A 16720-nucleotide genomic window follows, 5' to 3' on the forward strand; every position below is an offset into this window, starting at 1 on the left:
CCTTTACAAAAGTACATTTTATCTTAATAAGAACAACATAAATATTAAAATATCAAGAGTTTCAATATAATATATATGAAATCCCCAAAATATAATAGCTTATATATTATTAAAAATCTTTCTGAATGTCAGATGAACACATATTTAGATATCTTTAGCATTTATATATATTATAATTGAAAAAATACCAGTTTTGATATAATTAGCTCTTTTACAATATATTATTTTTATTAATTAGAATTGGAAATGTAAAAAAAAAAAAAAATGTATAAATATAATATAGTAATGTAATTATTCTATATACACGTATACGCACATCTATTTTACGTACATAAAAAAAATATTTTTATAATATAAATTAATATATAATATTAAAAAACCAAAAAATATATGAAAAATTTTTATTAAAAATTTTTAATAGCAATATTTTTTACTTTCATCATATAAGTTTGTCTATATGTATTGGTCTTCTTTTTTCGACTGAATTAGTATACTAATACAAAGAAAAAGCATTCATGCATTATTAAATTTATAAAACGATGAGATATACTAGGTATATGTATAACTAAAACATATATTTATGTTACATCTTCATTTGAATAGATAAAAAAACAAAGATAAAAAATTAAATTATTATTAATATGTTTGCTTGTAAAACCATAAATATTACATCTATTCAGTTAGAACATGAACAAATGAATATAGTAAATTATTAATTACCTCTACATAAACCTTACCTAACAACGAAAAATAATAATTTGTATTTATGAATTGTCTATCAAAAAAAAAATATATATATATTATTTACTTTTATTTTATTTAAAAAATGAATTATATAGATATAAAATAATATCTAATTCATAGAATAAACTATAAAAATCCTTATTTTATTCTAAAATAATATTAGTTCATTAATTAATATATATATTTATATGAAACATAATAAATATATCTGAAAAAATACCTGCACATTAATATAGGTTTATTCAAAATATATATTTATTTTAAATATCTTCAATGATAATGTAGTTTTTTATATTCTTATATATTTAAGATATTACCAATGAGAAAAAGTATAAAAAGCATATATGCATATTATATATAAATAGATGATTACATTTAATTCTTTAATTTAATCTTGTAGAAATGTAAAAAATAAAAAAAAATATATATTATATATATATATATAATTTTTGAATATAATATATAATAATTAATTTTTTACAATCTTGCATTAATACCGCAACTAAACATAATAATAAATTAGTATATGCTTTTTCCTCATAATTTAATTGTGAGAATTAAATATTCCTAATTTATTCAATAATTATAACTAAATCTTATTTAATAAAGATATTTTTAAACTGTGAGCTTACATTTTCCCTTTAAATTATGAAAAATGATCGTATCATTTATTAAAAAGACAATTATAATAAATATATTTATAATACATATATCATTAAACGAATTATATAGAATTAGTATTGAGTTTATATTTGGTAAAAACAAAAAATAAAAATATATATATCAGTGGTACAAGGCATATTTACTTCGTTTCATTAAATACAAAATAACATTCTTTTATTTTTAATATAAAACTAATAATACATTTTTATAAATGTGTGGTCACGTTATATTTTTACAGTGGATAAGTGAAAAAATATAAAATATTATTTCATATAGTTCAAGTATAAAGTAACAAAGGATTTCGATAAAATTATATCATTTGTTCTCTTACATATTAATTCTGATGCACATATATATATTTTTTCATAAAAATCTATGTAAATTAATAACTGTATATATTAGGTCACACCAATATTTTTAAATAAAAATGTACTTTAAAATATACACTGAATAACATTAATTAATTCAAATTTACAGAAAAATAAAAACATAAACATTTTCCCGTTTTCTATCAATATTAACACGTAAACGCAGATATATTTTTGAAATTAAAAAAATTATGGATATTCTTAATTAATATGTAGTTAAATTTATTACATATATTATTTCGTATAGAACATTTCCTTAAACGATCTATCATATTCCTCGTACATATTATATTTTCCTAAACTTAAGTTTTTCGTATTTTTTAACTTTTGTATGGTAGTAAATTATTCCTGATATAAGTATGACACCTAATAAAAAGAAGGGTAAGAAATACGCTACAAATCCAAATAAACCTGTTATATAATAATATGCCGTTTTGTATTGATTATTAGCTAATTTCACTTGAGTAGTATACCTAAAAAACGAACCTATAGAACTACAATCATAATGAAACCATAATCTTAAGGTATTTTTCCACCCCTTCTCTAATATGCTATTAAATACTAGAAATAACCCCTTTATAAGCCCACATTCACAAAAACTATCTAATATAAAAGATATGGATAACAACAACAACAATGTTGCAGGTAATATAAATAGCATTTTATGTCTTTTACAAATAATATTTTCGTAAGTTCTACTACTAATTGTCCTATTTTTCTTAAGAAAACTTATAAAATCAAGTTCTTTGAATATTTTTTTTTCAAGACGTGAATAATTATTTGTTTCAAATACAAAAGATTTATTTTTCTTACGTTCTTTATGGCAATTTGCATTATTTAACAAATTTTTATAGGATTGTTTATTCATACATTTTCCCCCTTTTTCGTTTTTAGTTATATATATCTTTTTGTGCTCTTCATTATTTAGTGTCTCTTCATTTAATCTTACATAATTTGAATTCTTATCCTGTTTACATTTTGTTAATAATCTATAAGTTATTATGTATTGTGTACCCCCATCTCTGTGCTCCTTACACCGTGATTTGCTAAACGTACACTAAAAAAAGTGTAAGTATTTATTATTTATATGAATAAAGATTATAATGCTGAAAAACAATATAAACAAAAATTAATAATGAAAAATAAAATTAGACATAAATAATATTTTCAAACCATATCATTGGTAAAATGATATATCCAATTTAAATATATAAAGATAGTAACTTTAATAAGGAAAAGTATCTTAATTTTTTTTTCCATAATTTAAATATCAATAATGTACTATGTTCAGAAGAAAAAAAATTAGTAACCATGTATATGCATCTAATAATCTACAATGCTATACTAATTAAAAAAAAAATTTTTATTAACACTTCCTAAGAACACAGAAACATATGTACAACGATAATGGTTTTAAAAATAGTGATAAACAAAAATAATTTTAAATATATATTATAAAAATTTTATCTTAATTTTACCATTATAAAACTAATCTTCATTAAAGTATATAATTTAAATAGTTTCAAAATATTCAATATATATATATATATAAATTAATATGGAAGAATAATATAATAATACTTACATAATTTTTTTTAAAATAAAAGGAAAAGAAAATATAATAATTCTTAGTTTTTATATATATTTTTTTTATATAGAGTATAGAATGTATAGAATATAAACACTATAGAGTATATGGAATATAGATATAATATGGTTTCTCCTGTGACATAATAACAACTAATTTAAAAAATGCTTTTTTACTAAGAATTCTTATTTATGAAAGTTATGCTTCATAAAGACGTTATGATTATTAAATATTATTATTTATTATGATAATATAATAATAGTAATAATAAATAAAGAAAACTCTATAATGCATAGGCACTTGTATTATATTATTTAAATCTCGCGCGTTAATTATTTCCTAACAGTATGTATAATGTTTAGAGATCAAGATATATTTTGAAAATTTAATTTATAAAATACTACCAAATCTATAAAACAATATATATTTAAAAGGTAAGTTAATTACAATTTCTTATATTTGTATAATAATATTTGAAAGTTACAATTTTTAAATACAAATCATGTTATATCATGAATAGAGAGATCTTAAAATTCTTAGATTTATTTTAATATTATATTTTTAAATAGATATTTATATATAAAAGTATTTTTATATTAACAAAACAAAAAACACTAAAGCTTATATTAAATGTATTCTGAGAATAACGCTATCACGATAATGCATTCGCTTAGTTTTAACAAGATTGAAAAAATATATTTTCTTTTATTATTGTTATAATATAACATAGATATATAATATATTTTTTTAAATAAAATTATACTAACAATTCGCAGTACTTAAAATATGAATATCCCCAAATTTAATGAAACACCGTAATAATACACAATTTTAACAATATCCTACATAAAGCTCCTGCTATAACTAAAATTATATTAATATATGTAAAATATATCTTCACAGTAACGTGAAAAATAAATCTGTATTTATTATATATAATAAAAGAATTAATTTTTTTTTTTAATTTATTTTAAAAATTATCATTATAAATATCGATAAATTAGTAATTAACTATATAATCTATATGTATATTTATATATCTTTGAAATAATACTAATACCTTTACATATTTATAGATAATAATAAAATATAAATCAAATACATAAATAAATAATAGCACATTAAGAAACTATTGTAGAATATTATTCATGTTTTAATTACCTGTAACTACAATTTAAATTTTTACATATATATATCTCATTTTTATAAATTTACAATTATATCAGAGTAAAAAAAAAAAAAATTCTTATTTTATCTATTAATATTTAATTAAATGTAATATCTTACTTTAATCTTATAATTATAAAAAAAATAATAACAATATGTAATATATTTATTTATGTATTTTCTATATAATATATGTATATATCTAGGAAATATTGTAAAATTAAATTAATACCACAATTAATCGCAATAACGTATGTATAAGTTGACATAAATTTTCATATAATCGTAAAAATTTAGAATTCCCACGTTACCAAAATTTTATTAATAATCTAAATATAAAAATGGAATTATTTTATTATATAATTATAATTTCATACGTTTGCGATGAACAAAAAAAAATGTCTGATAAAACCATTTTCATAGTACATATATTTTCTTCATATTTCTTATAAAATAGTTTTTTATTGAATAAATATTCCATTTTAAAAAAAAATATATATACACTTATTTATACTTATATCTGCAACAACAAGTATTTTCTTCATTTCATTATATAACAAATAAGACAAATATACTGTTAATTTTAATATAATAATATATATTCATTAACCTAAAAAAATTATAATTTAAGTAAAAGCTAAGTTCAAATGGCATATATCAGTTCTTGTATCAAGTCCAAAACATAATAATTCTAAATAATTACATTAATTTTCATATATTATATTTGTTTTAAAGAAAAAAATATATTTTGTATAAAATTATATTTAACTATATAAGCGTTAGATCATATACATATTTACTTCAACTTATAGAATACATTAATATACAAATTAAAAAAACATTAAAACTTTAACGTTCATACAAAAAGTAACATAATTTTTTACAGTTTTTACTAAAAAATCATTTATACAAACATAGTTTTATAACATTATAGCAATAATATGTATATCCATTAAGAATATATATATCAAAATATATTATAGGCATTATTAATATTAAAAGTTTCTTTGCAGAAAGAGACATATTCATTATTAATAATTTTATTCATTCATCAACTTGATTTTTTCATATTTTTCATTATTTATTAAGATCTTAGGTAACGCTATTATGAGTATGACAGATAATATAATCATAATTATGCTAAATAATATAATACACATTCCAGACGCATTAATTGCTGTATTAATATTTTCGTTAAAAGTTGATAGAAAACTTAGGAGCTTTCCACCTACACTTTCCAACAAATTATAATGATGTAAAATGGGGTAGCCTAATCCCAACAAGAAAAAAAGAAAAAGTAAAGTAACTCCAAATCCGTAACTTTTAAATTTTACTTTCTTTAAGGAGATATCACGAATTCTCCTGTTATTTTCAATAAAATAATCGTAATTTTTTTTTTTTATCCATTTTTTTTCGAAATGAAAATGTTTTCCATCAAATATTCCATTATCATAATCCATAATTTCTGTATAGTATTGCACCTTATTTAATGAATTCCTTTTAGATTTTTTGCTTTTTTCCTTCTTACCCTCTTCATTATTTTGCATATTGTCTTTTAAACTTAATATATATGAATCTTTATTTTCTTTATTTTTTACTAGTAATCGATAATCTCTTGGACGTAGCTTTCCAAAAATATTGCAATTATTACACAATGAATTGTTAAAAATATCCTAAAAAAAATAAAATTTAGATATTATTTATTTAATTGGATAAATAAACTAACGGTAAAAAACCGTATAAATAAAAGCAAAATACTAAAAATATGAATAATATATATATCCCTAAATAATATTATTATACCACATCATTATAAAAATGACATATCCGTGTTAAAAGGATAAATGAAGCAATTTTAATAGCTATAGTTAACTTAACGTTCTGTTCCATGATACAAATTTTTGATATTCCCATATATTCGATAAGGAATATATTAATAATAATATAGTATAGTTCCAATTATAAAGGATTCTATATCACTCTAAAAATTTTTTTATATTATTCCTTCATATATAATAAAATTTATATAAGTATAATAAATTTTACTGCACATACCAATTAAAATAACTTTAAAAATATAATATAATTTCTACTATAATTTTATTTAAAAAAAAAACATTCTCGCTAAGATAAAACAATTTGTATTTATTTGAAAACATTTAAATATATAATTTCATTATTTAATGTAGTGCAACAATTATATAATTTTTTTATTAATAATATTCACAATAAATTTTGAAATAGGTATGTGGTTTCTTACAGTATATATATATATATTGAATTTATATTTTATAGAGAATGTAGAGAATAAATATAACAGATTTCTCCATTTTTAAGATAATAGTAACTAATTTTAAGGATTCTATACTACTAATAGTTCTAATATTATAAACATGGTATCCTCGAAAAGCAAGTTATTTTTAATAGAATATTAATTATAATAATAATAGTAATGATAAATAAAGCAAAGATAATTTTGTATTATATTATTAATGATATATATCTTAGTTACTACTCAATAACATATAATATCTTATGGTATGTTATATAATTAAAAAATATCGCTTGCACTGTAATATATATTCTATGAGAAAAGATATATACTAAAATCTAATATGAACTGACGTTTTTACTTTTCTGCCATAATTTTTGAATAATAAATATTTTATATAGTTTAATTTATGCAATTATTTATGAAAATTTTTTATATTCATCTACATGATATTTTAAGTTTCTTTTAAATTAATACATATATTTAAAAGAAATACAGATGTAGTAAAAACAAAGAAAAAAAAACAATTTGATAGATTAAAGGTAGAGTTTTATGAAAATATCCCATACAACATCATTAATTTAAAAACATATCTAATGAAATAAATTTATATACAATTTATAATATGTATATGACCAATTAGAAAGATCAACAAAATAATCTGCTAAAATATATGATTTGTTAGTTTTTCTAGCAATAATTTTATTACAATATATTATTTTTTATTTATTCTTATAAAAGTACATAGTGTTCTGAATACATTTAGTAATGCAGAATAATAAATACACGTATATATATAAATAATAATATTTTATAATAAAATCCTTTAAGACAAAAAATATTCTATTTTCAACCATCTCAATTCCTTAAACGTTTTAGGGAATGGATGTATAATTATAAAAATATTACATACAAAACAATTATGGTAATAACGTGAAATATAACCTTTCATTATTTTTCTAAAAAACTAATATTTTCCATGAAAAGAATTAAAATATTTAAAAAGAGAAATAAATAGATAAATTTAAAACGCTACTTTTTAATTTTTAACTAAAAAAGAATTTGCAAAAATTAACGTTATTATATTTTTAAAGTTTTAATACATATATAATTATTATAATAATATTTATGTAGTTTATTAGTTTCTTCTATATTTTCTAAGTGTTTTAATGTATCTCAATATTACTCAGTCTTGAATCCTATATATAATATATAATGTAACCTATGTTATTCATTTATAATCATCCAAACATGATGTATTAAAATTCATTTTTATTATAAAGTAAAATCCATCTAAATATTACTTATAAATAAATATTTTCAGTTTTAGTGCTATTTATTTTTTTTAAGGAATTTTTTTAATCATTTTTTTAGAAAACAAAACTATATCTGCCCAAAATATTTATACATTTTCTACATTGGAATTTTTACACAAATATTTTTATTTCCAAGTAGTTTATTTAATTTTTTCTGATATAATATTTACATATCATAATTATATCATGATTATATTTTTATTTATATATATATATATATACATAAATATTTAATACATTTCAAGTTACACCTGATTTATATTTAATAAATAATATTATAAATATTTAATTTATGCAAATAAAGCATGTTAAATATAAAATAATGTTAATTTTCAATTTTCAAAATAATATTTTCATAGTTTTACCACTTTTATATTACTATAGCCACGAAAGATAAAATATTCATATAAATGATCTAGTTCTATTTATAATATGTATTATATATCTTGTTAAAATATGAATTCATTAAATACTCTTATTTTTATACATTAATACAAAGAAATATTTCAACAGAATTTTGCATTTATTTACATTTTTAGCGTAAATTATTTGTTAAACTATTTCTAATATTCAATATATACGTACTCTTCATATCTATAATGAAAAATATATTTGGTTATATAAAAATCACGTAAATGGTTATTCAATACAAATTGCAATAAACCCTGTAAACTAGTTTAAAATTTAAAAAATGAACATAATACTTGTAAATATCATATTACCAAGAACGAATGTATACAAATATTAAACCTTGTCAATGAAGATTAGGAACTTTTTCAATTCCAGTAAAATTTATTTCTCATAAAAACTTCACTTGCCTGTTCACTATCCCAAAAGAAGCAAATTCTCACATGATAGTAGCAAATTTATCTCTTCCTATCCAATAATTACATTTATATTTATTGTAGTTTTTTTCACATTTTTTTTTTTTATACCACAATAAATTATTTCAATTAAAAGTATGAATGTTTTTCTACAATTCCTTCAATCTATTTAGATTGAAAATTATTGTTCCATATGTACTTTAGCTACAAATAAGTTTTCAACTATTCGTTTAACTAATTTAGACTTTGTTTTTATCTTAAATTAGAATAAATTAAACAATATTTAAATATATAAATGAGAAAAAAGAACAAATAGCAACAAATAGCTCTTAAAAAAAAAAAATACTTAAGTCTGAGAAGGTATCATATAATATATCATAGTTTATAAAATTCTAATTCATGGATACATAATAAAAGATATAATTTCTCATATAAATTATATTGAAAAATATAAATGTAATATATTTTGAAAAAAAATAAAAAAAGAAAAAATATTCGAATACATTTTTTTTAGCAATATTTTAACAAACGTTATAGGATAAAGAAACATACTAGCGGAACCAAAATTTTCATATAAAAGAAAACCCGTAAAATTTAGTAGTCTGAAAAAAAAGAAAAAATATTAAAATAAAGTATAATTATTTTATGGATATCTACGTTATAAAGAATAGACAGAGAAAATATGAAAATACGATAATATTATATACATAAAAAATGTTAATGCAAAAGATTAAGGTGGTTAAGATATATAATAGTTATAATGAGAAATACAACTATATAGTATATATACATATATGAATATTTATCCAAAACTAAAATTTATTAAGTGAATAAATATGAAAATACCTCTAGGTATAATGGAAAAAAACATTTTCATTATATTTCTGAAAAAACGTTATAATAAACATGTGACATACATTAATACAGAATTAAAACATAAATAATAATTTTTATGCTATAATATATAAAATTTTAAGAAATTTGATAAATTACTAAAATCCATTATATAAATATCAGTTATACAACATAATTTGATATTAAATAAATGGTAAACAGAATGATTATATTAAATCTAAAAAAAATAAATAATACTAATTAAATATTAACAATAATATCACATAAATAACGTTTACATAATGTCAATATAAATAATTTACTGCGTTATTAATACAATTTAATATAAAAACATGTTTCTTTTACATTATCGCGTAATTCTATATTTGTATATATTGACGAAAATATATATATATAATGAAAATAAATTTATCATCAATACAATGTTTTTCATAACACTTTCCATACATATTTTATTTAAGGATGCTATTTCTGTAATAATACACCTATAATTATGAATTACATTATAAAATAATATTATATAAAAATTTTACAATGTGACTAGTTATAGAAATATAGACTACATTTACTACAGTGCGAATATATATATATTAAATGAAATTTTTTTTGAATATTTTATTTAAAGTAACTAAAATGTTTTATATAGGTTTACTTTTACATATAAATTCAGATACATGCTGTTCTTTTTCGTATGTTTTTATATCAATTTTAATATTGTATTTGATATGGAAAAATTTATTCATGTAAAATATCCATTTTAACATTAAATATTATTTTTTAAATAAATAATATAATTATTATACTATGAAGAAATATTCAGTAATTCGTATGAATTGTTATTTATTTGGTGTTACTATGAAATGAATGTAATATGTAAACTCCCATATCACACAATAATTTTGATCATATATTAAAACAAAATAATGAAAAATATATTAAAGAAAAATATATACTTTAATACATTTACAAAATAGAACAAAAAATAAAAAAAGATAAGAAGAATGTAAATAATACTTCTCAGATTACTGTTACCATCATTTTTTTCTGAAAAAGTTTAGTTTTTAACACATAATCATTTATAACACAGAATAAATAATGATGAAAAACGTACAAAAAAATATAAAAATAAATGTATTTAACATAAATAAAAATGTAAAGGAATAAAGTCGAAAAAAACAGGTCCAAAACTATTATAAAAGTACGTATGAAAGTACTTAGAGGATACATAAATGATTAATGGGAATAAAGAAAAGTATAATTTTTGGATATATGCGTATGAGTGTTCACAGAACAGTGATATAGAACCTATTCTAATTTAACAATTGAAAAAGGAACAACGAGAAATATTAAAGGTAGCAGTGACATTGAGAAACGAAATATTTTATAGAATAAATTGTGAGAAAGATATGGAAATCCTTCTAAGAAATTGAGAAAATTAGAATTGTTTAATAACATGAAAAATAAAAGAAGAAAAGAAAAAGCTTACGTAAATTAAATGGAAACATTATAAAAAAAATCATCGAATTACATTCAAAAATTTCCATTTTTAAAAAAAGCAAAATATATATGGAGATAGCGGATATTAACAAAGGGTATTATTATAATGTAGTGTTTGGAAGAGGACTTCTCTATGGAGTAAACACAGGAATTGTGAAACATTTCAGATGTATAAGAAGATAATTGCATAAAGTATTAATAACTTTATATTTTTTAATTTTAATTCTTCAAGTATTATTTTCTAAAAAGAAGCATGACAAAAAAAAAGAGGTAATAAGTATAGGTAAAATTGTGATATGAAAGGGAGAACTTAAATAGTAAAGAAAGTTTTAGGAACATATGTACATATGTAATTTATATTGTTTATTTATATATACATTCACGTATTCAAAAATATTACAAAGTTAAAAAAAAGAAACATAGATTATCGTAATATAATTATTTTATATATTTATATGTATCATATACATAGACGAAATATATTAAGAAAATAGAGAAATATTCAATATTATAAAGATAATATATATAAATATTATTTATTAATATTCCTGTTAGAAATATTTTTACTTTCACTATTCATAAATTTTCATTTATTTTAATATAATTTTCCATAGTTCCTTAGAATATTATTTAAATAAATACATTTTATATGTTATTTAATTGACTAAACAATACTTTTTAAAGATTATGTGAGAGTAATAATTAAAATATATATTAACATTACATTATAATTTTTCTCTAAATCTGTACAAAGTCAAATGTGCAAAATGCAACTATCTGGAAAAATGATTCAATGGGAAATTCTGTACTTTATACGTAATTAATTAAATGCTCTAAAAAAAAAACAAACAAACATAGAATAACTCATTAAATACACCTTATTAATATTTATGTAAGAAATAAAAAAAATATTAACTATTTATATATCATCTATAAAAAACAATTCTATTTTTCATTTTTTCTTTGTATACAAAATTATCCATCTTATTTTGAAGAATTTACTAACTGTTAATATAAACAGTACATATTTCTATGCACCTTTGAAATAATTTTAACTTTTTATATAATGCAATTATGAAAACTCGTAAAACATAGAACACATGTATAAATATATTTCTGAAAATAATTATATTATTGAAAACAAGAATACACTTAATTTTATTAAACTTAATGTATATTTTTACATTTATAGACATATACAATACATTTTTAGAAGTCTATAGTTATAGAACAAGAATAATCAAAGACGAAAAGTATTTCAATATATCTTACATTAATATAGAATTTTATTCTTTTCTTTACATTCATACTATAATAATAAAAAAAATAAAATTATATATACCTATATATATTTTTTCAGTATTGTATATATGTAATTATAATTTTCAAAATTTAATTATCACCAAAATTAAAAACAATAATAAAATAATGAATGAATTTAATTCTTAAGATATAAATATATGATGGTTAAAGCATATTTATAGAAATATTATTATATTACATATATATATTTTCCCTTTTATATTACGTGAAAACAAATAAGTCTTTTAATAAAGTATTACAATAAATATACTCTTTAAAACACTTCAGAGACGACTTATTTCACAATGTATATATTAATATTTTTTTGAATGAATATACATTTATATATATTAATATAACAAACACATATACATCATTTCAATAAACACGAAATCAGGTACATTCATTACTTATTTAAAAATAATAATTCATCTTTTTAATTGTGTTATCAAATAATAATATTAGACTGAAACTTTGTGAAAAACAATCAGTATCATTTCTTATAATTCATATATAAATTAACATATAACTTCAATTAAATTATCTGAATTATTCTATTATTTAGAAATTTTAATGCAGAAAAATATATCTTTCATAGAAATCTGTTTAATGCACAAATATATATAATATGTTGTAACGTTTAATTAAAGACAGAAAATATTTCATTATATGCAATTTAAAATATTAAAACTTTTAATTTCACAAAAAAACTAAGAACATACTTTTTAACAGATGTATATCAAATAAGATAGGTATATATGTAAACATGTATAAAATTTAAGCAATACTGAGTATGTCTATTAAACATAGAATAAGTTATTACATGTATATTATTTCTCATTAAAGACTTCTTTAAATAAAGAAACATATTTCTAAAGATATGTTTTACCTTTTTCTAAACTTAATTTTTTGATATTTTTTAACTTTTTTATGGTAATAAACAACCATAAATATTAGGGTGAAAGTTAATATTAAGAAAGGTATTAAATATATCATATAACACAAAAAACTTGTTACATAAAATTTATGTAGACCACCATCAACTAATTTCTTTTTGGTCTCATCCAATCCTTTAAGGGATTCGAACAGAAAACTTAACGAGGATTCCTTTAAAGCTTTATGCAATGGTCTCAACCAACCAACAAAAGGGTGTTTCAATAATTCAATAAAACCCTGAATAAGTCCTACGCCACAAGAAAAATCTAATATTATTGAGACTAATAAACATAAGACAAAGAATAAAGGTAAAACGAATCGTACTCTGTATTTTTTTAAAACCAATTTTCTGAAAATTTTATTACTAATTGTTTTGTTGTTGTTAAGAAAATCTATGTAATCAAGTTCTTTAAATATTTTTTTTTCCATATGAGAATATTTTTTTGTTTCAAACATACACGATTTATTTTTTATATATTGTTTATGGCCTCTTTCAATCATTGATGACACTGTATTTAACTTTTCTTTTTGTGTTGTTACCTTTTTTTCAATATCAGTTACATCTTTTTTTTCGTTTGATACATAATTTTTTATATCTTCTTTTAAACATGTATTATGTACATACATATCCTGTTTATATTTTGATAGTGTCCTATATCTCCTATTTTCTAATTTTTTACCAAGGTTGTAGTTTTCATACTGGGATTTTATAAATATACTCTAAAAAAACAAAGTAAATATTTGTTATTTAAAGAATAGTATATTTTATTCAAAAAAAACTTATTAGTAAAAATAAAATATTATAAATTCTAATAATCCAAATATGCTCAAATAATATTATCATACTACATCATTCTTAAAATGTAATGCCCAGGGTAAAAGTACTAACGCATAAATTTTAATTAATAAAAGTAACATAATTTTTCGTTCCATCTTATATTATTTTTATATTCTAATATATTCAGTAAAGACTATATTAAAAATAATATAATATTCATTAATGATAAAACATACTATAGTTATTTACATAAATTTTTATTTTTATCATTATTTTTTTTTTTTTGGTGAAGAATCAATAAAATGTATATAGTTAGAATACCTTTTAGAACAGAGATTAATAAAAATAATTTTTAAATATATTATAAAATTTTTATCTTAGTTTTATTTTTTAGTAAATGATACAATTAAAATATAATAATTTGATCTGTTTCATAAATATTCGAAAAAACATATAATTTCGGTATATTGGTTGTATAATTTTTTTTATTTAATTTTTTTAAAAATGAAATGAAAAGAGAATATAATATATCTTAATATTTCTAAATATATATTTTAGTTAGAACATAGAATGCATATGTTTAAGAATATATAGACTATATATAGTATAGAATATAGAAAATACTTTGTTCCATATATTAGGAAAATAATAATTAATTTCAACGATATTTTTCTATTAATAATGCTAATTTTTATAAATATTGTATTTTTGAAAAATATATGATTTCAAATAAAATGTAAATTATTATAATAGTTCTAATGATAAATATAGAAAGCTACATTTTGTACAATATTTTATCATATCATATCTATAATACTAACATTATATAATGGTATATAATATATTTAACAATTTGCATTTAAATGGTACGACCAAATCTACAAAACAATTTATATTTTCAAGGCAAATATATTACAAAATTCTATCTTTGTACAATTATTTTTGAAAATTATAATTTTTAATTACATTCAATATATATAGGTTTATGTAATTAAAATTTTCTTAAATTCTTCTATTTAAATTTTTATTTTAAATGAATATAATAATTTAGAATAAATAAGATAAAAATAAATAATAAAAAAATAAAAAATATATACGCAAATACTTCCACTAAAGTTATTACTGTTATAATAAACTTGGAACATTAATATATCTCTCAATTTTATTTATAATAAAAATTCATACTTTTTTTACTTATTAATTTAATGTATCATAAATATTCAAGTAACTTTTGTAAAATAGAATAAAATTTTCTACTATGTATGTAAGTGTAATAATAAAACGGATATTGTAAATATCTTCTTATTTAACAGAACAGTATAACAATACATAAAACTAATAAAGTAGTACATACAATTGCAACTAAAATTAAAAATTACAGTAATAAATAAAATATATATACTAGAAATACGAAAAACTCTAATACTACATCTAAAGCTGTATTTATGAGTTATGTATAAAAAAAAAAAGCTTTTTCATTTTTAATATTAATTAAAAAATGTTAATTATAAACCTAAAATATCTAGTATTTCTCGACATAAATTATATGTATTATAGTGCATATTTAAAGAATATTAACACTTTATATATAATAAAAAATAACTAAGATACGTAGTTTATTTATTCACATATTTAATTATATTATATGTTTAATTCATTTTTGTGAAATTGAATTAACACCACAACTAAGCACAATAATAAAATAATATAGGTTTTTATCTGTTCATTTAATTGTAAAAATATAAAATCATTAAGTTAGTAAGAAATTATAAATAATCTATATATAATAATAATATATTTAATTCTAGATAAATTTAAATTTTTATAATGCAAACAAAATTAAAAGTATATTATAAAACTTTATTCAATAATTATGTCCTATAACATATTATTCATAACACATATTTTATATAATAATTAAAAGTTTTTTCTTTGGTCAAAAATATATATATATACAGATCAATGCAACAAAATAAATGTACTTCTCCTCATTAAATAATAAATGATACACATTTATTTTTAATTCAAAACTAATAATAAATTTTATGGATAAAATGATAAAATATTCAATTTTTACTAGAACAAGATAAAAAATAAAAAGTATCATTTCATATAGATCAAATATATACTGATAGACAATTTGTTTAATATTATATGAATTCTTATATTACGTATATGAATTTTAACGTAAAAAAATATGCTTTTCTAAAAAACTCTCTTTACACATAAATATATATATTAGCCAATTATATATAATTAAAGTGAAGTATACTTTAAAACGCTCATTTTTAAATATTAATAAAATCAAATTCACAAACAGTTAAAAACATATTTTAATATTATTGAGTATCAAAAAAATCACATATATGCTGATTCCTTTATAAAACATAATCTATTATACCTATCCTTT

The 16720-nt window shown here is 18.2% G+C and overlaps 3 protein-coding genes across 3 annotated transcripts; all 3 read right to left on the reverse strand.

The window, feature by feature from the left end:
• Positions 1-2061: 2061 nt before the first annotated feature.
• On the reverse strand, positions 2062-3035 carry MKS88_000392 (fam-l protein; the record flags this gene model as incomplete). Its single annotated transcript, XM_067214929.1, has 2 exons — positions 2062-2832; positions 2949-3035. 2 exons carry the CDS (start codon positions 3033-3035, stop codon positions 2062-2064), a joined length of 858 nt encoding a protein of 285 aa, XP_067075632.1.
• A 2535-nt stretch (positions 3036-5570) lies between these two features.
• Positions 5571-6420, reverse strand: MKS88_000393 (fam-m protein; the record flags this gene model as incomplete). The annotated part of the gene is made up of 2 exons (XM_067214940.1): positions 5571-6203; positions 6334-6420. The coding sequence occupies 2 exons, from the start codon at positions 6418-6420 to the stop codon at positions 5571-5573; spliced, it is 720 nt and encodes a 239-aa protein (XP_067075633.1).
• A 7061-nt stretch (positions 6421-13481) lies between these two features.
• Positions 13482-14465, reverse strand: MKS88_000394 (fam-l protein; the record flags this gene model as incomplete). Its single annotated transcript, XM_067214951.1, has 2 exons — positions 13482-14252; positions 14379-14465. 2 exons carry the CDS (start codon positions 14463-14465, stop codon positions 13482-13484), a joined length of 858 nt encoding a protein of 285 aa, XP_067075634.1.
• Positions 14466-16720: the final 2255 nt, after the last annotated feature.

Source organism: Plasmodium brasilianum, chromosome 1 (assembly GCF_023973825.1).
Source record: "Plasmodium brasilianum strain Bolivian I chromosome 1, whole genome shotgun sequence".
In the NCBI taxonomy this organism is placed as follows: Eukaryota; Apicomplexa; class Aconoidasida; order Haemosporida; family Plasmodiidae; genus Plasmodium; species Plasmodium brasilianum.